Genomic DNA, 23,763 nt, shown 5'->3' on the forward strand with positions numbered 1-23,763 from the left:
TTAATTTGTTTTAGTAAATACGAATGAATTATGTATGTCATATATTAATTGCTTTCGAGGTGGCTTGCGAAACATTTTGAAACTTCCTTAAAATATTTAATTTATGCTTGCAGTTTACCTGTATAACTATTAAAGTAACTATCTACTTTTAGGTATTTCATGTACAACTTTTTAGTTTTAAATCAACCTTGAACTTAATTTTAGATGCTATATTAGTAACTATATTAAGTAATTAAGTAATATGCAGTTTTTGTAATATTTGGTAATTAAAATGGTGAAATATAAATTGTGAATTTTCATACAAAATGAGCCCCTAAAGTTTGTCGCTTTTATTTACTAATAAACTACCATTTCTTTTTGACGTCGACTATTTAACTGTTAATGACTGCGACACAGGGCAAATATTATACATTTAATTTGCCCTACTTTTACCCTTCTAGTATACAATGCTACAAAAATAAAAAATAAATTCAATTTGCTACTAAAATACTTTTTATATATGAAACAATTAACTAATCCATCGATTTTATTTTGGTACTGCATATATATTTAGAAAAAAAATAAAATACGAGCATATATCGTAATACGATCTAACAAATCTATGTTTTTATAGGTACATACATTAAAAAAAATGGAGATAATATTACAATATAATATTATTATATGTTTTTAATATGTAAATTTCTTTTATTTCATTGAAATAGCAAGCGGGACATGCTACTTAGTACTAATATAGTATTAAAAAGTTATCGAATTAATTTAAATTGTTAAATAAGTGTTATATATTCTTGAAAATGTTACTTAAATAATCTTTCAATTTTCAGGATGTTTCATTAAAAATACAGATTTTAATGTACATTTTTTTAAAGATTTACTACGTATTATTTTATTTTGAAACTAGTTTTTACGCATATTATTTATTGAAACCATATCATGGAATGAAAAGTAGTACAATACTAAAAACTTAAAGAAAAGTATGAAGACACTCCATACACTGTTAAAAGCTTCATTTCTCACTTTTAATTTTGGACATGGTTAAAATTTTTTTTAAAAATTAGTTATTTATAAAAAGCTTAATTATAAAGGCAAAAATAGATTCGATCTATTAAATCCCACCTGATAAAGCATACTGGCATTTCTTGTAAATTAGATCCTGGCTTAGTCATCTCCAGACTTCAGAATGTTTAATATTTAGATATAAAAGAAACTGAGACTCATTATAAAAATTATATTAATTTATCAAATGGCCTCTGGTATTATTGATTCTTCTTCAAATAACACTCTTACTCTAAAATTTGCATATCTAAAATTTCCCTCCCTCTCTAGCCATCCTTTGTGTATTAAAACTAAAATCAAATTTTAGGAAGTTTTTAAAAGTTATTTATATACATCCATTTAATGTAATGTTAAAGAAATGAAAGACAGAAATTCTAAAAAGTTAACCAAAACTTAACAAAGAAAAAACTATTTAAAATGACCCAATGAATTTTCGAAGTTTTATTGTTCTATTTTTTTCTTGCTTTTTTAAAAGGGTGAACAGACAACTGGGCTCCACTGCCCTAGATAGTAAATCTAGAAGAAATATACATCAGAGCTCGAATAAGAGGGTTAAGCCGCTGTGGAATAAAATATAGCCAAAACTAGGAGGATTATGTTTCTTACAATAACATCGTATTTGGCATAGAAAATGCTGCAAGAAGAACTTTAAAATATTTTTTTAAATAAATGTTCTGTTAAAGGGTAATATACTATTATAAGTTAGCGCTACTATATTTTTAAAGATAATTAACGACAATTAAGACTCTTTGCCTATGTTTAAACGTAAGGGAGCATCCAGCTTTTTTTGGCTAAATTAATTTCCTTAGGTTTTGGATGAATACATACAAAGTAAATTTGAGCAAAATAAAGAGAAAACCGAAACCTTTTTTATCTAAATATCTTTGCAAGGATTTATCAAAATCCCGGAGCTTCAAATAATATTTGGGCTCCTTAATTGGAAAGTTTCGCAAAGGTAATCATCGTCCAGCTTTTCGCGAAATTTTCAGTTTGTCTTACGGATTTTAATATAGAAACCTTAATATTCTGAAAGCAATGGATTACAGAATAATAATGTTGAACCAAAAATTTTTTTATAATGTATTTGCAGAAATTTATAATACCCATTATATTTATTATACCTTTATTACATAATATATATATTAAAAATATAGAGGAATTATATATAAGTTAGGTTTTAGGCATTAATATTTAGAAAGATTGAGAATTATACGAAAGAGTAGGTCGGTCTTTTTAATTGGATTTTGAACTATTATCTCGAAAGTTAGCTCCAAAATGTTATAGGGTATATAGAAAAAACTGTTTTAAAAATGATAAACGTTGTTTATCTTATCCTATTTTCAGTCTGATTCAAAATCAAAATTTAGTTTAATAAAATAAATATACTTTAATTATTATTCAATTGTAATTATGATGTAGTATTGAGTTATATAATTATTAATAAAATTGAATTATAAAAATTACAATTTTTAGTAACCGAGGTAGGAATAAAGGAAAGTTTTATAAAAAGTTAGTGTTACACTATATTCCTAGATATGAATTACGAGCAAAAGAAAGCAAAATGAAAATGTCCAATTTGTATTAAATTTTTCGAATAATTATGAGGCATATCGAGTTTGACAGGACAAGTAGCTTGGGATTTAGATGTATGTCACAAAACAGTTTTAAAAATTTTTAAGTCAGCAGGAGAAGAGTAGCAGGGAAGAGTCATGGATTAATTTAAATTTATTCCAGTTAGTCTTTACCCTGTACAAATTTAGTTCTTTTCACTTATATGTAACTTTACTTGTCAATTAATGAAATCAACATAAATTTAAAACCCGCCGTATCGCAAATAGCTCTAGGAAACGTCTTAGTTGGTGATAACTATTTTGAGCGTGGCGAAATATTGAATTGCTAAGTTAATTGGGTACGTTTAGCCTAATAATTCTCCTTTGCTCAGCTGATAACAAACAAATACCTGTATGCTCTAAAATTTAATAAAAAGAACGTCAGACATCCAAAATCAAAATGCATATTGGTTTAACAGTTTAATCCTGTATCTAGTAGGCGCAATTTTTTATAAAAACATGAGACCATAAGGTTTGTGGTAACAATTTTGATTCAAATTTATTTAACGCTATTAAGTAAATTTAACTTAGTCATTACTAAGATGGTATCGAAGCTTTGTGCAGAAAAGAGTTGATACGCAGTCATTTAAAAAAATTTATAGGTTCTAAATTAGTAACATGCTTTGGAAAATAATGCTTATATTTATAACTCATATATATTTATCTTGCTATTTTCATCAAGTTATTTCAATAAATAAAGTATTTTTTTTTATAATTAGGTAATTCATTCTTTATATTTATGTTTTCTTAAATTTAATTAAATAAGTCAAGTTATTATATCCTTTTAAATATTTCAACAATTTAATAAAATTAAACTTTATAGATCAAATAAAAGAACACATGTTACTATTGAATATAACAAAAGAACTGAATACTAAACTCCTCAAATTCAGAACTGTATAATTTCCTTATATGAGGAAGTAAAATATAATAATGGAAGTAAAAGTCCAGTTACTAAAAGTCAAACATTACCCAGATTAAATATAATGACTAGCCTGTGTATCCTTCTCCCATACCACTACACTTAGTGATTCTGATAGGAACAACATTTGAATATATGCAGATGCAGTGCTAATTGAGTTTGATATGGTAAAAAAACTGTAGCTAGGGATAAGTAATGATGAAACAATATAAATTATGTTGAATTGCCTAATTTCCAAGTACTTGCCTATACGAGTTAAACTTCTTATCTAATAGTACAGTGGAGAATCGAATTGCTTAATATCAAGAAAAACGAAAGAAATAAAAAAAATAATTCCAGTAAAGGAGGAAACCAAAGAAGCGCCTACGCTAACAAGGGGATAGTAATAACATTGGAGAGCTAGGCACTAGGCAGCCCTAAAAGCATTTAGGACCCCTAAAGTACTAATTAAGCTGGTATGGGCTGGAATCTCTAGAATTTAAAAAGGTGCGAATAATATTTACTACACCTGCTGCTGTCGAGATTGTGGATGTTAATAAAAAGAAATTAAAATGTTTGGCTTATGTATTTAAAAGTAAAAAATATTTATTCCGTTTATTTATTAGCATTTTTTAACAGAAAGATCTTTTGAGGTTAATTTGTCCTTTAACAAAAGAGAAAATATAGTTTTATTTAATTATTTATAAAGATCTCCAAAAACTGTTAAATTTCATATCAAAATTCTGTCCTGTTAATATTAATAATTATTATAGTATTTATTTTCATCACTCAATTAAATATATACATAATCAACATAAGAGTGAAAATTTGTTTACGGAAATAAAGGGAAGACCCAGGCCTATACGGACATATTCTGTTTTAAATGGAGACATGACTCAAATAATTAATAAACTCAATTATATTATAAAGAATGATCCTTTAAAGTATGTATTACAATATTATTAAACATAAAAATTATGAATAGTAAAATATTACATGTAGTATCTGCATCCATTTCGTACGGTCTGCTGTTCATTGGTACGACGTTAGTTAGCGTCTGATTTTAATAGGCTTTGCATACATCAGCGTACAAACCACATAGAATAGTAGTTTTCTTGATAAAAACTAGTGCTGGTTTTTCTGTTCCGTAATTTTCATAAGTTGTCTCAAAATTTTGATAATCCTCCGGCGTTAAATCTCGGCACACAAAAAATTTTATTCTTTAGGCGCTCTTTGGAGTTTTTTGAGATTATCTGATTTAAGAGTAAAACATACACATTCGATTCATAAACTTATTTAATACGTCTGCTGTTATCAATGCGTAGAGTCTTCTAGTCAGTTTCCCTTGTCTGCAATTTTTTAGACTTCCTTCAATACTTTAATGCTGGATTACCTTATCCTTATCTTTATTCTTTACCTTACCCTCTCTGAATCTAAATTTTTCATCATGTTTACTTTTATCTTCCCGAGAATCCTGTTTTGCTCATTCATTCCTCATTCATCACCTTTCATATTTTCTTTATCAGGGATGAGAATATTTTCAAATATACTTTTTATTTACTGAAATCCTCATTTACTGACTTAGGTGAGGGTGATTAAAGTTTTTTATTATATCCTTACATAACATCTCACAATTTAATAATACACTTTACAAATGCAGTTTTCTTATGACTACTTATAATCCCATAAGACTTTATATCTCCTAAAACTCTAATAGTGCCTTAAAATAACAACTAATCTCTTAATAAAGTAAATATTATTTTTTAATTGAAAACACTACGTAAGTCCCTTATTTTTCCGTAAAGAAACAAAGAAGATTACACCCCCTGGCAAGATTATCTATTATTCAGAGCGCAGCATGTAATTCAGTTAAAGGTACATTAAACGTAAACGAGTTTTTAATTCATATTTCTTTTAAAAGTGAAAAACAGTACAGGTTGTTTTAGTCCATTATTATAACAGGGTTTCCATTTTTTTATGCTTATTCTATGACATCGTTGGAAAATGCTTTTATTAGGGTAAAATGCAAATTAATAAAATAATATATTTATTATTAGTAGAAACCTATGTGATTGTAGAAATGATTAAATATTGTCTTATTTTGTAAATGTAAAGCTTAATTGTTAAATTTAAATGTAATTCAGCCACACACTCCTTTCTGGAAACACTAATACTCTTTTATGTCAGGAGCACACTTTTTATTAACAACGTCAAAACTTTAACCTGAATCACGTTCGTCATCAACTGTCGTTTTATTGTTTCTTTAACTGTTAAACTTATTTACATGTTCATGACAGTATTATATTACAACTTCATAAATAATTATTTAGATAAAAGCCTTTAAGGATAAAAACTTCTATTTTTTGTCTAGTTATTCTTTTGTTGAAAAACTTGAGAAAGCAATTAAACTCCGACAGATATTCTTGCAAAAGTTTCTAACCCGCTAATTGGAGTTTTCGACAGCGGAATTATTCAGAGATCCCCCTGGATCTCGTTTCAAAACTCTACTCGTATAGAGTTATAGATTTCTTAATAAGATAGTTTATTTAGATTATTTAATAAGGTAATTATTAGGAAAAGATGATCATTTTAAAAAAATGCAAGAGTTTTATATTATTAATTTTTCTAGGTTATACTTATTTCAATAATAATTAATATGATTTTATGTTATGTTAGAAATTATTTGTATGTATTATCTCATATAGAATATTTATCTATAAATCCAAATTAGGAGTTTCATTTTGTTGAGTTGAATTTAACTCTGCTTAATCCAAATGAAAGATAAAAGCCAACTCTGTCTGGAAGAAGAAAACTCTGTAAGTCTTGCAAACCTAACTTAAAAGTTTCAGTTATCGTAATCTGGCAGTCTAATAATAGTAATTAGTATAATTGTAGATATTGTAATTGCATAAAAGCATTATTCTTTAGGTTTCTTTTGAAATGAAGGTAGCTAAGTACCTTCAATTCTTAGGTTAGTGAACCTAGATATGTTTCCTTTATTTTTACTCAAAAAGTGTTTCCATCCCGTCGAGTGGTCATAATAAAAATATTTTGTTTATTAGCAGAGGCTGTAATGGTCCCTAAAAAAGTTAACCGGAAGAGGGACTTCTGCTAATTGTGAAAGCACTAAAACTCTGACAGAAGAAATAAAAATCATAATACTTCTAGTAAAAGTAATATTTTTTTTGCAAAAGAGTTGCATGCAATTTTTTAAGTATTATTACCTAAGTTATTATAGGTTAACAAGACGACATTTATTTTATACATACATTTTATAGTTGACAAAATTCTGTCCACCACCTCCTCACCTCTAGCTAACCTCGCTTTATATTAATTTTTCTTCTTCACAAAGATTGCAAATTCCTTTACTTTCATCACAGGATAAGTACAGTTTTTGTTTTGCCCTATTTTCTTTATTAAACACTGATTTTATTATACAGTTGATAACGTTAAAGATACTGATTCTGACTCATTTGGAATATTATTTGCAATAGCCTATAATATCGCTTTACTGAATTGTGTGTTTGATAATCTGGCCGTTTGACTGATAACTAGGCGTTTGATCAAACGCCTAGTCTGGCTACAACATATATATAAATAAAATACTATTAGCTCATATAAAAATGTTATAGCGACAGCGATATTGATACTTAAACGGTCTAGTAAACTGTCACCGATTTTATCGGCAATAAGCTTTCTTAACAATCTAAAATGGCACGTCGACATGCTCTACCAATAGCTTTCTGGACGATTTAACTTTTCTCTTACGACACATTTAACGGGTCATTTAGTAAAAGCTCCTACATATTTCTCATTTTAAACCTATATATTTAAAATAAATGCAAGAATGTTAGTTTTATATTCCAAATAAAAAATAAATAAATTAATATGCCTAATATAATTTACCTTTTTTAATTACCTATTTTAAAATATATACAGGGTGTTTCATTAGAACCAGGTCTATTTTAAACGTTAATATAAATTAGATAGATTGTTAATAGGGGAATGGAAATACAGGATGGTTTAGCAAAAATTTAATTTGCTTATTTTGTTTAACTGTTCGTTCTTTATTAAAATTATGAACAACCTGTTTTTTCTTATATTTGATATATTTACTTACAAAAAAACGTAAAACTACCAAATCCTAGCCAGGCTTTGATATTTTGTATTTTAAAATATATTTTGAAGGTTATTGATATTTGATATTTTGAAAATTTTCAGTATGAAATAATTCCCTAAAAACTCACCCTGTATATTTAAAATTTTATTATAATATTATGTAATGACTTAAGTAGTTAATTTTCTAATCAACAATGTAATGATTATTTTTGCATTTTATTAACCAGAATCTTAGGTATCAGTTGTCAGTTGCCAATATTTCTGAAAAACTCAGGATCACTCTTTTTAAAAGTAGGACATTAGATTACATTACATTTTATTATTTGACATTATTTATTAATAAGTTAACATGAAACTTTTAACATTTTTCATAATGTGAATTAGTTTATATTTAAGTATTTTAAAATTATGAAAAGTGTATGAGTTTTGTAATAGTAGTACTTGTACTGCAAGAGTAACATATGAAATAAACAAACTTTGAAATGTTTTTTACATACTTGAAAAAAACACGGTACATATTTCGCAGTAAAATTAAAAAGAACATCACAAAAACACGTCACTTAGATGTTGAAGTAAATATCATGGTCAATAATCTAGGCGTTGTCACTAAAAGAGTGAAAAATACCTTAAAAATGCCCCATTTTACGGTTACAGAAACATAGATTTTATTCATCATGTAACATCCAATAAATGTAAACGTTAGAAGCTATTGACAGAATTCGGGCTTGGAGATGGGTCATTCAAAATATATGTCAGAATGGAAGAACAGAAGTAGAGCCAAGATCAAAAAAACTATGCCAAGTTTGATCAAATGTCAAGACTTTAGTCACTGTTTTCTTTGACTACTATGGCGTGAAGTTTTCACACAGAGATCTATAAAAAATAATACCATGTTGCCCAATACGAAACAAAATGTCTGGAATTGTAAAAACACATTCATGGCTTTTGCATCTTCTCACTTATAAAATAGGTCTCGTGCAACTTTTTCTCAAAATTGATGAAAGTTGATGGAAGTACGGAGAGTTACAATGGTTAAGGAGATAAAAATTATATCACTGGAACAGGTCAAGGCTATATGAAAAAGTGCTTATTAAAACGATTGTGAGGATTGAAAAGAACGTTAGCATAAGTATATTATATCTGAAGTGTATGACTTTAAAGGGGACAACGTAAATACTGATCAATAAATAAATATTTTTTCATAAAAATACTAAATCTCCTCACCTTTTGAACACACCTCGTAAAGTAAGATAAGTAAAATTATTAGATGTTATGTAGAGCTAATACTGCGAGATGTAGAACTCCAGCTCTTTTAATAATTCAGGTATGAAAAAACCATGAATAACCAATGTCTAAACTACATATTAAATTACCATGCGGTTAACATTTAGGAATTTCTGGTGGGATTCATCTTACTGCAATTCTGCATATTCTATTTATTAAAATTAAACAGCCAAGGCAAAAATAGTAGTAGAAAATGGATTTTTACTAGAGGGTTCACTAAGCCATTTAAACTATGTAAAAACTATATGCTTTTTCTCAACACATTCCACTCTTTATCTTTCAAGGCCGCTGGGAACAAAATAATACTCTATACAAATGACATATTTTCTGAATGCATAATAAATACATACTTGTATTTTATATTTCTGATATTATTTGTTCCTGTATGGGTAAAACCCATAACATTTAACTTTCAAAAATGTTATTTGCTATCGTTTGCTAAATTAACTCGTATTACTTTATTAATAGGCCAAAATAAAGGATGAAACATGTTACCAAACTGATAGAGATTACAAGCATTCATCAGACTGATGGAAAAAAATTGCGTCGAACAAATTATGTCAAAGTGGCGGTATATATAATCGAAAATGCCAATCAAGTCATTTTGTATTTAAAAATAGATAACGAAACAATCAGCTAAAATGTTTAGTTTTTTTCCATTAATTCCACCGTATCCGGTTTAAAGCCATATGGAATTGAAGTATATACAGGAATTTAATACGTGGAATTATATATAAATATATGTATTAATGTGAAATACATAATTAAAAATAATATAATTATTAAAGCATTTTAATTAAATTCTAAAATAGTACCTAAAAGAATTCGCTTATTCTCTGGATTCGATCAAGGATATTATTTATTCGTTGATAGGATTAGCCCTTAAAAATAGTCAGAGTAACAGCATTGTAACACAAGAATCACTGTAACAGCACTAAAATTGAACATCCAAAAAATTCACAACCCTGAGATTTCAAGTGCTACAATTCGGATAGGATTTTTAGCTGCTCGTTACTATTTCAATTTTGTAAAACTAATAAGTTACCGAGTGCGTAAGAATTCATTAAAATATTTATATATTTTTTTAAACAAGTCAAATTAAAAATAATTTTGGGGCAAATTGATTTTGTTTTTTTGTTATTTCTTATATGTACTTGCAAAAAAAAAACAGTTTTACGTGTCTCCGACTAGTTTCCCCGTTCATCTGCATTTCTCTGCATGCCGGTCCCCCTTCTCGCTTTCTCGCATCAGCGCTGCCTCCCTATCTAAGCTGGTATCACCATTCCCCATTGAGGGTATATAACTTCATGAGTGTGCATGTCTTTTTTTTTATTAATATTTTTCTTAGTGGTTTTTCTTGATTTTTTTAATGTTTTTACATTTCTGTTCAAATATAGGTTATTTTAATGTTGACTCATAAATATTTAAAATGTTTTACAACTGGAATGTAAATAATTGTTTAAGGTGTTTAAAAGGGTTGTCTCTCTTGTACTATAGTTTACTGATGGTGCAGGCAAACGGTTGTTTTAATCGAGAGACACTCCTATTTGTCATAATAAAATAAGTGAACACAAAAATGTTACTTGATTATAAAACTGACAAATAAAATCTTTTTGTATTTGTATTTGTATTTGTTATGACAGGATTCCAGCAAAACAAATGAAATAAGAGCGCTTTAAAAATTCAAAGAAAGTAATTTTTCGACGCCATTTTTGAGCTTAAAAATTGGCCTTAAAAATGCGAGATCTTCGCCTATATAAGAGCTACGAGTTTGCAGAGTTCTGATAAACTCAGAAGGACAAAAATAAGTCAAAACCGTTGGAATTTTCCCAATAGTGCAAATAGAAACCGAGATATCGACCTCCAAAGTTTAAAATTTTTCATTTTTCGGGTATACCCTCCGTATCAATTTTTTTTGATTGATTGATATTTTTCGAATTCGACATAACTGTACCAGCGGCTTATATCCACTACCTACAATACGAAAACACCGGATTATAACGGGATACGAGCAAAAATATGGGAATGAGAGCACTTTAAAAATTTGGAAAAAGTCATTTTTTATTTCGTTTTTTAGCCTAAAAATGGGCCCTTAAAATGCGAGATCTCCGCTAATATGAAAGTTATGAATTTGCAGATAGACTTGTTGGATTCAGAAGGACCAAACTATGTTAAGATCGATAGAATTTTCTAATAGTGCAAATAGGAACCGAGATATCGACCTCGAAAGTTTGGGATTTTTCATTTTTCGAGTATACCACTCCGTATCGAATTTTTTCACCAAAAGTTGTTTTTATTCAAATTCGAACTAACTATACCAGCGGCTTATTCCCACCACCTACATCCGGAAAACACAGAGTTATAATGGGATTCGAGAGCACTTTGAAAATTCTACAAAATGTTTCAATATTGGTATTATATATCGTGACTTAAACTGTAATTCTTGCACAACAAGAAATAGCATACTTTTCCAAAAAGCATTTTGAGGACTTATATGTTAGAGACATTTTATTTCAGATTTGTTATCTTTTATGATTATAGAGGCATAAGAATCATGTAAGCCCATATTGCTGCTACTACTTTTAAACGTTTTATTTGTACCTTCCATCTAATTTCGTAACAGTCTCAGTTTCTTTTTTTCCACTCGTTACCAACATTTATTGAATTTACAGAGTGTACGACAATCCATTACACGAACGGCTGGCCAAGCCACTTAAACATCTCATTTCCTGTCAAATTGTCCGTTGCAAACTGACTTTATTGGCGTTGCAAAGACGGCCGACGCTCCAGTACGATCCTGCTTGAACAAACGACTAAATGACTGGGCATCGTACAATGTGCGTCGTAACTGACGGCAGCAGTAATTATAATCTTTCTCTAGCTAGCGGAATTTCTCAAGAGATTTGAAAAATACGCTTTATTATTGTACTAGACGCCTGCAATTCTTGGATTTTGATAGGTTTATAGCAAAGGCGCTATTTTAAAATTAATTAAAGTGTAAAAGTAAAATGAAAAATAATCTAGTTGTTGAACGTATCGATTTGAAAACTTCTTTTTAAACAGGAAGTCAGTCAGGGGAGTTTGAGTTAACTGATGCACTGAACATTAAGACAGGGCTATCGTGTTTTCATATGTATCGCTAGGGAAATATGCTGGAACAATAAAAAAGCATCTCTGCATATATTTTAAAACATGGTTGAATAGGCAGCTCTATTTTATAAACATATAATTTACTAATATTATCTTTCAATTATTAAATTGAAAGGGATAATATTATCATAATTATAATAATATATCGTATAATTATTTAATTTTACTAAAATAATTGTTTTAACCATTTTAATAAAATATATACTGCCTGAAAATATAACATGCTTTTTTTAGACAGAGAATAAAATTATATTACTTACATAAAATAACTTGGTTTTACTACGTTCAATTGTATTGTAGTAGAAAATTCAATTTATTTGACATGAAAACAAAATGTTTGTTTTTTGTTTTTGTGTCAGGAATTACTCTTTGGATTTCCTAACATTTGAAACATTTTACTGTTAGACCGGAAGGACTAGGAGTGGATTACGACTAATATTTAATAAGTATTGAGTATGTCGGATTTGGAATAAAGCCTTATGGGACCTTTTTCTCTATTTGATTTAGCAGATAAAATAATTCTGTTAGTAAATCCCAAGGCATTTTTTTGAGTTTTGTCTCTTTCATTCGATAAAAAGTAAATTGTTTTTTCTCTTTTTCGAGGCAATTATTTCAAATTGGTTTGATAAAGAAGGCTTTAGGTTCCGTTTTATACTTTATTAATAGGCCAAAATAAAGGATGAAACATGTTACCAAACTGATAGAGATTACAAGCATTCATCAGACTGATGGAAAAATATTGCGTCGGACAAATTATGTCAAAGTGGCGGTATATATAATCGAAAATGCCAATCAAGCCATTTTGTATTTAAAAATAGATAACGAAACAATCAGCTAAAATGTTTAGTTTTTTTCCATTAATTCCACCGTATCCGGTTTAAAGCCATATGGAATTTAAGTATATACAGGAACTTAATACGTGGAATTATATCTGAATATATGTATTAATGTGAAATACATAATTAAAAATATTATAATTATTAAAGCATTTAAATTAAATTCTAAAATAGCACCTGAAGGAATTCGCTTATTCTCTGGATTCATTTATTCATTGTTCAAGGATATTATTTACGCATTGATAGGATTCAAGCCTTTCAATCGCCTCGGTTACCGAGCGATGCCGAATATTCGTATCGAAAAAGGAAAGTCATTACAGCTCTTTGTCTATTAAACTATATATTATTTGAAACAGGCCGACTAACTTGTATGAAAAGTTAAAATGTAAAAAAGTATATTTAATAATTAGCTCTTAAAAATTGTCACTGTAACAGCACTAAAATCGAACATCCAAAAAATTCACAACCCTGAGATTTCAAGTGCTACATTTCAATTTTGTAAAACTAATAAATTACCGAGTGCATAAGAATTCATAAAAATATGTATATTTTTTTAAGCAAGTCAAATTAAAAATACTTTTGGGTCAAATTGATTTTGTTTTTTTTCTTATATGTACTTGCAAAAAAAAATTAGTGGTTTTACTTGATTTTTTTTTATGTTTTTGCATTCCTATTCAAATATAGGTTATTTTAATTTTAACTTATAAATATTTAAAATGTATTACAACTGGAATGTAAATAGTTGTTTAAGGTCTTTAAAAGGGTTGTCTCACTTGTACTACAAGGCAAACGATTGTTTTAATCGAGAGACACTCCTATTTGTCATAATAAAATAAGTGAACACAAAAATGTTACTTGATTATAAAACTGACAAATAAAATCTTTTTGTATTTGTATTTGTTATGACAGGATTTCAGCAAAACAAATGAAATAAGAGCATTTTAAAAATTCAAAGAAAGTAATTTTTCGACGCCATTTTTGAGCTTAAAAATTGGCCTTAAAAATGAGATCTTCGCGCATATATATATAAGAGCTACGAGTTTGCAGAGTTCTGATAAACTCAGAAGGACAAAAATAAGTCAAAACCGTTGGAATTTTCCCAATAGCGCAAATAGAAACCGAGATATCGACCTCCAAAGCTTAAAATTTTTCATTTTTCGGGTATACCCTCCGTATCAATTTTTTTTACCAAAAATTTATTTTTTTCGAATTCGACATAACTGTACCAGCGGCTTATATCAACACCCACTCAAAGACAGTAGAGGTGTTTGTAGAGGTGTTATTGCTTATATTCACCACCTACAATACGAAAACACTGGATTATAACGGGATACGAGCAAAACTATGGGAACGAGAGCATTTTAAAAATTTGTAAAAAGTCATTTTTTATTTCGTTTTTTAACCTAAAAATGGTCCCTTAAAATGTGAGATCTCCGCTAATATGAAAGTTATGAATTTTCAGATAGTCTTGTTGGATTCAGAAGGACCAAACTAAGTTAAGATTGATAGAATTTTTCTAATAGTGCAAATAGGAACCGAGATATCGACCTCGAAAGTTTGGGATTTTTCATTTTTCGAGTATACCCCTCCGTATCGAATTTTTTCACCAAAAGTTGTTTTTATTCAAATTCGAACTAACTATACCAGCGGCTTATTCCCACCACCTACATCCGGAAAACACAGCGTTATAATGGGATTCGAGAGCACTTTGAAAATTCTACAAAATGTTTCAATATTGGTATTATATATCGTGACTTAAACTGTAATTCTTGCACAACAAGAAATAGCATACTTTTCCAAAAAGCATTTTGAGGACTTATATGTTAGAGACATTTTATTTCAGATTTGTTATCTTTTATGAATATAGAGGCATAAGAATCATGTTAGCCCATATTGCTGCTACTACTTTTAAACGTTTTATTTGTACCTTCCATCTAATTTCGTAACACTCTCAGTTTCTTTTTTCCACTCGTTACCGACATTTATTGAATTTACAGAGTGTACGACAATCCATTACACGAACGGCTGGCCAAGCCACTTAAACATCTCATTTCCTGTCAAATTGTCCGTTGCAAACTGACTTTATTGGCGTTGCAAAGACGGCCGACGCTCCAGTACGATCCTGCTTGAACAAACGACTAAATGACTGGGCATCATACAATGTACGTCGTAACTGACGGCAGCAGTAATTATAATCTTTCTCTAGCTAGCGGAATTTCTCAAGAGATTTGAAAAATACGCTTTATTATTGTACTAGACGCCTGCAATTCTTGGATTTTGATAGGTTTATAGCAAAGGCGCTATTTTAAAATTAATTAAAGTGTAAAAGTAAAATGAAAAATAATCTAGTTGTTGAACGTATCGATTTGAAAACTTCTTTTTAAACAGGAAGTCAGTCAGGGGAGTTTGAGTTAACTGATGCACTGAACATTAAGACAGGGCTATCGTGTTTTCATATGTATCGCTAGGGAAATATGCTGGAACAATAAAAAAGCATCTCTGCATATATTTTAAAACATGGTTGAATAGGCAGCTCTATTTTATAAACATATAATTTACTAATATTATCCCCTTTCAATTATTAAATTGAAAGGGATAATATTATCATAATTATAATAATATATCGTATAATTATTTAATTTTACTAAAATAATTGTTTTAACCATTTTAATAAAATATATACTGCCTGAAAATATAACATGCTTTTTTTAGACAGAGAATAAAATTATATTACTTACATAAAATAACTTGGTTTTACTACGTTCAATTGTATTGTAGTAGAAAATTCAATTTATTTGACATGAAAACAAAATGTTTGTTTTTTGTTTTTGTGTCAGGAATTACTCTTTGGATTTCCTAACATTTGAAACATTTTACTGTTAGACCGGAGGGACTAGGAGTGGATTACGACTAATATTTAATAAGTATTGAGTATGTCGGATTTGGAATAAAGCCTTATGGGACCTTTTTCTCTATTTGATTTAGCAGATAAAATAATTCTGTTAGTAAATCCCAAGGCATTTTTTTGAGTTTTGTCTCTTTCATTCGATAAAAAGTAAATTGTTTTTTCTCTTTTTCGAGGCAATTATTTCAAATTGGTTTGATAAAGAAGGCTTTAGGTTCCGTTTTATACGCTTACCAGAAAGAATGTTTTTTTTTTGTTATATCTTATAATTAAAAGATTCTAATCGACCTCGAACATAAGCTTGACCACTAAATTATAAACTAAAAAAATAAACGAAATAATTACATATAAAATGATATATTTCATTTCTCAATCAAATCTATAAAATAAATAATAAAATTTCGAACACTTTTGGCATCATTCGTAAATTGAATTTACCTTTTCTATTTTCTTTTGTCTTCTATCAATTATAAACATAAACAACTCTTAATTAGCTTAAAATTACTTAATATTTATCCTCAAATACCCAACAACCTAAAACGTTTACCCCAACAATTTTAAGAGCACATATTTGGGAAACAGGTAATCTTAACCAACGCTAAAGACTAACGAGGAGAATTTTGCACGTCACTGAATATCTCGTTAGGAGGATGTTAAGGATGATTTTTTTTGTTTTTAGATGAAAATAAAATTGAATTTGTTACGTGTTGGAAGATTGTGATTTTATTTTGTCTAGCAATTTTGTTTTTGGTTCGTGAACTAAAATCAAGTAAGTTCAACTAGTATGTTTTATAATTTTCCTTAATTATTTTAGATATCTGGGAAATACATAATTGTATAATGTAAGATGGAATTTTAGGATGAAAATAAGTTGTTGTGAAAAATAAGTTGTGTAAAATAAGTTGTGAAAAATAAATGGCATTTTTCTAGTATTTTATTCCTAATCTTATTTTTTGTATTCCTGTTTTTATTTTTAGAGATAAAATGTTGCTGTTATTAGAATAATTACTTTTGATTTTTATTTCGATACTATTTGCATGAACAATAGTATGTAAGGCATCTGAAGAAAAACCAACTAGTGGAAAACTCAAAGAAACTGTACCATTGTAAATAAAAAAGGGAAGATTTATGGACAAAGCAATGGAAAATTAATTATTCGGACAGTTTGCAATAATTTCTACTTTATCTTCTATCTTTATTGCCGTTATGAAAAACAGTGGGGGTCATACACTCCATTAACAAAGACTTTGTTCCATATTTGTCCCCTAGGCCATATTCATATGTTTATTATTTCTCAGGAACACTTTTAAATTGGTCTTATAACAAATAAGAAAGTATTAAGTTCTAAGATAGCTGATTGGTTTCTGAAGTAATTTTTAATGAACTACATAGGAATGTTTCAAAAATATTTAGTACAAAGCTCCTTTTCATTAAGTAAAGAAATAAAAATAAAAGAGTAGTAAGAAAAATATAAATATATTTCTAAATTTTTATTTTCATAGAAAAAAAATTATCACTTTAGTTTTTATTGCAGAAATTAAAATTAGCTTAATTTTGATATCGAGAATATTCATTGTCACCCATATTTCAAATCGAGTATCTGTGGCGCTATCTAAAAGCCATCCCTTAAAACATGAATTAAGGTATCTGAGCTAAGAAGGTAAATAATCTAATAAATAAGAATTAAAAACAAAATTCACAGTCGTACAAAAAATATAGTCTATTGCATATTCTAAATCTAAAATTCTACACACTCGCAAAGCCGTTTCTTCAACCTTACTACTCGTGCAATGATTATACTATAGCATATATTTACTCCGGTTTGTAGAACATCGCCTAAAAGTAAAAAATATTTGAATATACAATTTATCTAAAATTAAGTATTATGTTTTATCATCTCCACCTGTAGCGAAGACTCAGACAGTTTTACTAGAGTCTTCGCTGGATCTGACCTTTTTCAACAGACCTTCTAAGTGTATTCGACATGTACTCTATTGGTTTATAGCGGTTTAATCAATTTCATTTATATACGTCTTGCAAGAACATGCATTGATATGAAAATATTATCCACAAATGGGGTTCAAGAGTCTGCCATACTATTACTGAGGTAATTATATAGCTAAGTAATTATAAAGCATTTAAAGTACTTTGTTAAAGCATATGGGTATATAAACCTCCTTTTTTATTCCTCTACAAACTATAAGACCTTCTTTAGCAAAGAAGCTAACTGCCGGGTAAATAAATCTTGATTCAACAGTAGTACTTTAGTAGTTTAGTTATTAGCGGTCCAGTTGATGTGCTCTTCAGCAAACGCTAGTCTTGCGTTACTATCTCGCATCATTAGTCGTGGACTAGTTATTGCTTTTCTCGATTATATTTTCTCTAAAGATGTTCTAGAATATTCCTAGATCTGTAGAATATCTAAGATTTTTTAAGTTATTAATATTTCGGTAGATTTTTTTTATAAGATCTTGTTGACAGAATACAAAAAAAGGAATAAATATTAAATATTAAAATTAATTTTTTTGCTTGCTGTTGAAAATTTTGCCAGGGGGGTGGTAATTACTGATTTCCAATCTATCTCATTTTTTTTTGTAAACATAACTTAATCTAAAAGCAAATATTATATTTTCTGCCAATAACTTTATCACCGCGAATGTCAACCAACCTTCTATTACTTTACAACGACGTTACCGTAACTTTTAAGCACACTTCCTTAGTGGGCAATTGTAGGGCTCCAGTAATAGCTTTCCACCCGATTAAATGTTACCCCAGTGACAATTTTTTAAAACTAATTTACTGAATCGTTCTCTCTGTGAATTAGTTTTAAAAGGGCCAATCTCAACCCTGCTCTTTAACGGCATGACATTGTAAGACTTAGACACCGTAGTTAATACACATTTTCATATACATGTTATAAACCGAACATGGTTTCGCTCTAATTGACAGCAGCTGTAATTAAAATTTATTATACTAGAATTTCATGCCGACGCTGCACCTAAAGGTATTAATACGTAAGCTAGCGACAAATTATAATTTTCATTCGACAGAAAATTATAATTATGAATGTGTAATATTGAAAAGACGTTCAGTTAAACATATTTTTTTTATTAAATGTAGCTTTTTGCTAAATAAACACAATATTTAAATCGTAATTTGTTTTCCACACATTTTATAAAATGCTTATAACTCAAAATCCCAATAACTCAGACAAATAAAAATTCGTATACGGATTCTTTAATTCATTTAATTAAACCTCTATTTGGCTATTTTTCAAAATACGGACAATTTGAGAAAAAATTTAAAAAATATATTTTTTTATGAAAAATGTTACAAAATAAGAAGACAGTATAAAAGTTATTAAAGAATATTATTAAAACATTTTCTTTATCAGAACTTATAAAGTATATAACAAGAATATATAAAATACTTTAATTAGTCTGGGAAACTTAGTTTATAGAATAAAACTTACGTGAGATTTAAAAATGCTAGATATCAACATATTTATAGCAATAAATTTGTTCATTTTAATATATTACTTTATAGAAAAATATCAAAGCATGCTCCTTCATAGATCTATAACTACAAAACTTTTTATATTATTTTTAATATTTTTACAGTCAGTTGCAAAAATAATAGATAATAAATAACAACTTGACACATTCATTCTGCATACAATAACAATGTTCCTACAACTTTAATCCTATTATAAACTTTATACGCTTTCTGATTGTAAGCAACTTCTTTAACGTTTTTTGATTCAATTTTTTTTCCTGTAAACATTGATCTCAAGACTTTGAATCCCCTTTAAGTGCGCTCTTGCCGTAGAAACTCACTTTATAAACCTAATTTCGTTTTCCTTTGGGCCAATTTTCTTAAGGCGCACTTTTTGGTAATTCCATTGAAGGGATGTTATCTGGTTATTATTTCTGTTGGTTTATCTAAGTCTTGATCAAAAATACATTTTTACCGGTATTTATGTTAATTCGGGTGTTTTTTTCTCTCGGAAATACTTGAAGCAGATTGAGTTTTCTGTAGAATGACTCAATCATTTCAAACTACGCAAGGGGAAATGTTTTTAAATAGGTATCGATGGAAAGAATAATTCTCTTTTATAGTCTTAAGAAAGTTAATAGGATTTTAAAGGACAAGGTTATGTAAAAGTACTGAGTCTACTAGAAGAAAAAAAATAACGTAGCCATTTAAGTTATGCTTAATTACCAAGAAAGATTTCTAGACTGTTTTTTACTAATCATTTTATCAACTATAATATCTTTAAATTCTAATTAGTTATAGTAATTTAGGTATTTAGATTAAGGAAACTTTCTAAACAAGTTACAAAACCCTAAACCGCTTTCGGGTAGTGCCAGTATAACATAATTAAAACTAACAGAAACCGTTTGCAGAGCTATTTTCTTTTGCGTATAACTCCGTGCTTGCTTCGGGCCAGGTTTTAATTGGTGGCGTTGTTCTAAAAAGTTTTCAGCGATGTCAAGCCTAACAACTTGCCCTGGATAATCACCGCAACAATAATAACACAACGTTTACAAAAACGGCTGCATTGAAAAACTTTTCTTTTTGACTTTTTAGCTTAAATTTTTTCCTTTATAGCTTTGTAGAACATTTAGAAAATTAATCAGTTAATTCAAGATTTTAGAGGTGAATTATTTGACATAATATTGAAAGTATTATGATTACCAGCATGCCCACTTATGCAACACATTTTTTTAAATATAGAAAACATTTACCATTAATAAATATTACGACTAATGCAGACATTACCGAGAAAAAATAAATATATCAAATTTTTTCTTAAAGCATCAAGACATACAGGAACTGAAAAACTTACCTATTCTAATAACGGGAGGTAAACCTCCTGAAACTGCAGCAACCCAGACACTGATTAACACAAGAAGTACCATTGTATCAGTTCACTATTTTACCAACGTAGCAAGTTGTCTAAACATGTCTACAACATACACACACACTTCAACATCTTGACCTATTCAAACTTGTATGGTTCTACCACAAACTTAGATAATGTATAACATTCGGGTAAATCTGACCCATTCAATATTGACTCAGGACAGCGATACGGAGTCCCTTATACTGCTTCGGGAATGAACCAGTATTGTTTGCTTAACACCGGTGTGTTAAGTCCGGAGTTTGCATTAAAATGGATATACACCCCAGTTCTTGAATGCAGATTTGGATTAAATTAATTTGAATTTAATTTAAAGGACGTGCACCTTGCTCCGTGGTTCGGTTGGTGTCATTTCGAGATCCTACAACAAGAAATAAAATTATAAATTAAAATCACTGTTATTATATATTTCTGTATTATTGTTCATTTAATTTTTTTTTATTTCAAGTAAATCTAATTAAAATTGACAAAAAATGAAGAATGATGTATTTTAAGTAATTATTAAATAGCAAAATTAAATTCTTTTTACTTATGGAATAAGGGTAATTAGATAATTATGGCAATTTAAGTAATAAATTAGCTAGTTACTTCTAAATTTAAGTAATTTTTTATTACAAGTATATACAGTGTGTTAATTAGGTATGGACAATAAATTTTACAGACGGGTCTTTGTAATTTTAAGATAAAAGTTTAAATTTTCTTTTCCGTGAATATCTTCAAATTTAAATTGGATTATTTTATATTGATAATATTTACGATGAATAATATAAGTGTCCTTTAATTATGAACGAAACCGTTAGTGTGTACCCGTAAACACACGGCACATATGAGGCAACCCTCGTACAGTGCCAAAGATATAAATAAGAGAAAAACTCTATAAGTATATCTAAGAACTAAAACAATAATATCTTAAATATCCTTTATCCAATTTTTTTGTAATTTGGCAGTGTAATTTATACTAGGAAGTTTAAAAAAAATTATACAGTACCCCGAGCGATTCCTAAAGCAATATTTTTTACTAGAAAAATACACGCCACTGACTTATATGGATTTTTTACTTTCTTAGTAGTGTAAGTAAATTTATCAAAACAACAGCTTTTTTGAGGAATTTAGTCGTTTCTTAATTTAGTAATTTGAAGAAATTTTTCATTTCTTCCAGGCACATATAAGACAGATTTCCCATTTATTTTGAGTAGTTGAGACAATTTCTCATTTCTTCAAGGCCTTTAAAAAAAATTATTTGTGTTTCCAGACAGTTATCAAATATCCGTTTATGAACGGAAAGTTGAAAAACTTCCTAATTTTTTTAAACACTTGAGAAAAAATTTTCTCCAGGCACTTACTTAAGGAAATTTATAATTTTTTCTAGGTGCTTGAGAAAATATATTATTTCTTAGGTAGATGAAGATACTGATGAAGAAAATTGTTGTTTATTCAAAGTAGTCAAAGAAATCTTATTCCTCCTATTCTAGTTTTATTCTTTTTAGACCCTTAAAAAATGTTCAGATTTTCTCTAGCCACTATTGAGAATATTTCTCATTTCTTTTAGGCATTTTTGGCATTTTAGCATTTCATTTCTTCCAGGCACATATAAGACAGATTTCCCGTTTTTTCCAAGTAGTTCAAGGCATTTAAAAAAAAAACAATATTATTTTCCAGGCAATTGAGGACATTTTCCGTTTTTTTAGGTACTTAGGAACTATTCCCAGTAGTTTAACAAATTTCTCATTTCTTTAGGCACTTAAGAAAAAAAATTAATTTCTTCCAGGCGCTTTCAATTTCTTTTTTGAAATTTTTAATTTTTTCCAGGCATTTGAGAAATTTTTTTACATCCAACCAAGAAGAAAATTCTTGGTAACTCAAGAAATCTTTTATTTTTTCATTAAAAAAAAACGTGATTTTTTTGCCACTTGAAAAAAATTTTAATTGAAGATTTTTTTCATTGCCTTAAGGCAGTTATGCTAATTCCTTATTTTTTTCACGCACTTAAGATAACTTATCACTTTTTTAGAAATTTAAAGTCTATATTATTACCATAAAATATAAAGTAAAAGATTTTAAATGTATAGGATTTTTTTTAACATACAACAAACGATGCATGGTATAAACGTCCTACATTTGCCAGTAGGTAGTAAGGTTGTAAAAAAAAACATTTTTTTAATATAAAATTTAATTATTAAAAAAAAAATACGTCGCTCATTTAAAAATTTAAAAATTCAAAACAATTTTGAAGAATTAAAACATGCAATATATATTTGAATTATTTTTATATATCTGATCTTTTTTCGCTTGATGCACGTTATTTGCATAAAAAAATAAAAGCTTGGAGATCAAGTATTACCATATTTATTTCTGTTTATAATGGAACTGGAAATTTACAATTTCGAAATAAAAAATATTCATAAAATAATGCAGTTAATAATGTGATAAAGTATAATCACTTTTCATGAATTATTAATTCAAGTAGCTACTAATGAGTAAATAGCAGTATCCACCTTCAGCAGTAATACATTCATAAGAACATTATTATTTACGTTCCAATTTCTAGAAATATCCCAGAAGTATGAAATTTATAAAAAAAATCAATTTCACGATATACTTCAAAATTTTTGTTCCTTCGGGACATAATATAGGAACTCATTTTACTAAATTTCTTGCAAGAAATAAGCCTCTCAATATTAGAAAACCACCTTGCATATTATACTAAAACCTGACCAAAATTATTTCTTGAAACATACAGTAACCCCTTATCACAAAAAATAATAATAATTAATATTAAGGAGACTCCTTTCAGTTAAATCCACTTATAATAATCCTTTAGAAATTCACTGAAATAATATCCTTATTCGCACAGCGTGGCTTCAAGCTAATGATCTATAATTTTTTTTCTACGTTATTCTCTCTTCGTTTTCCATTTCTTAAATGGAATTATAAGCGACCCAATTCGTAACCCAAAGGAAAAACAAAAAACTCAGATA

The 23,763-nt window shown here is 28.4% G+C and overlaps 2 protein-coding genes across 4 annotated transcripts in view; one reads left to right on the forward strand and one right to left on the reverse strand.

The window, feature by feature from the left end:
- The window catches only part of LOC126740012 (glutamate receptor ionotropic, kainate 2), a 246,078-nt gene that overhangs the window by 207,945 nt on the left and 14,370 nt on the right, over positions 1-23,763 (reverse strand). For all 3 annotated transcript variants that reach the window (XR_007661767.1, XM_050445867.1, XM_050445866.1), the window contains exon 2: positions 20,711-21,146. Coding sequence is in view for 2 of the 3 variants with exons in the window: in XM_050445867.1 (XP_050301824.1) it covers positions 20,711-20,783 (73 nt within the window). In the remaining variant the exon portion in view is untranslated. The remainder of the gene's footprint in view (positions 1-20,710; positions 21,147-23,763) is intronic.
- LOC126740013 (glutamate receptor ionotropic, kainate 2-like) overlaps positions 1-23,763 on the forward strand; it is a 147,337-nt gene that overhangs the window by 12,551 nt on the left and 111,023 nt on the right. The window lies entirely within an intron of this gene.

Source organism: Anthonomus grandis, chromosome 8, assembly GCF_022605725.1.
Source record: "Anthonomus grandis grandis chromosome 8, icAntGran1.3, whole genome shotgun sequence".
NCBI lineage: Eukaryota > Metazoa > Arthropoda > Insecta > Coleoptera > Curculionidae > Anthonomus > Anthonomus grandis.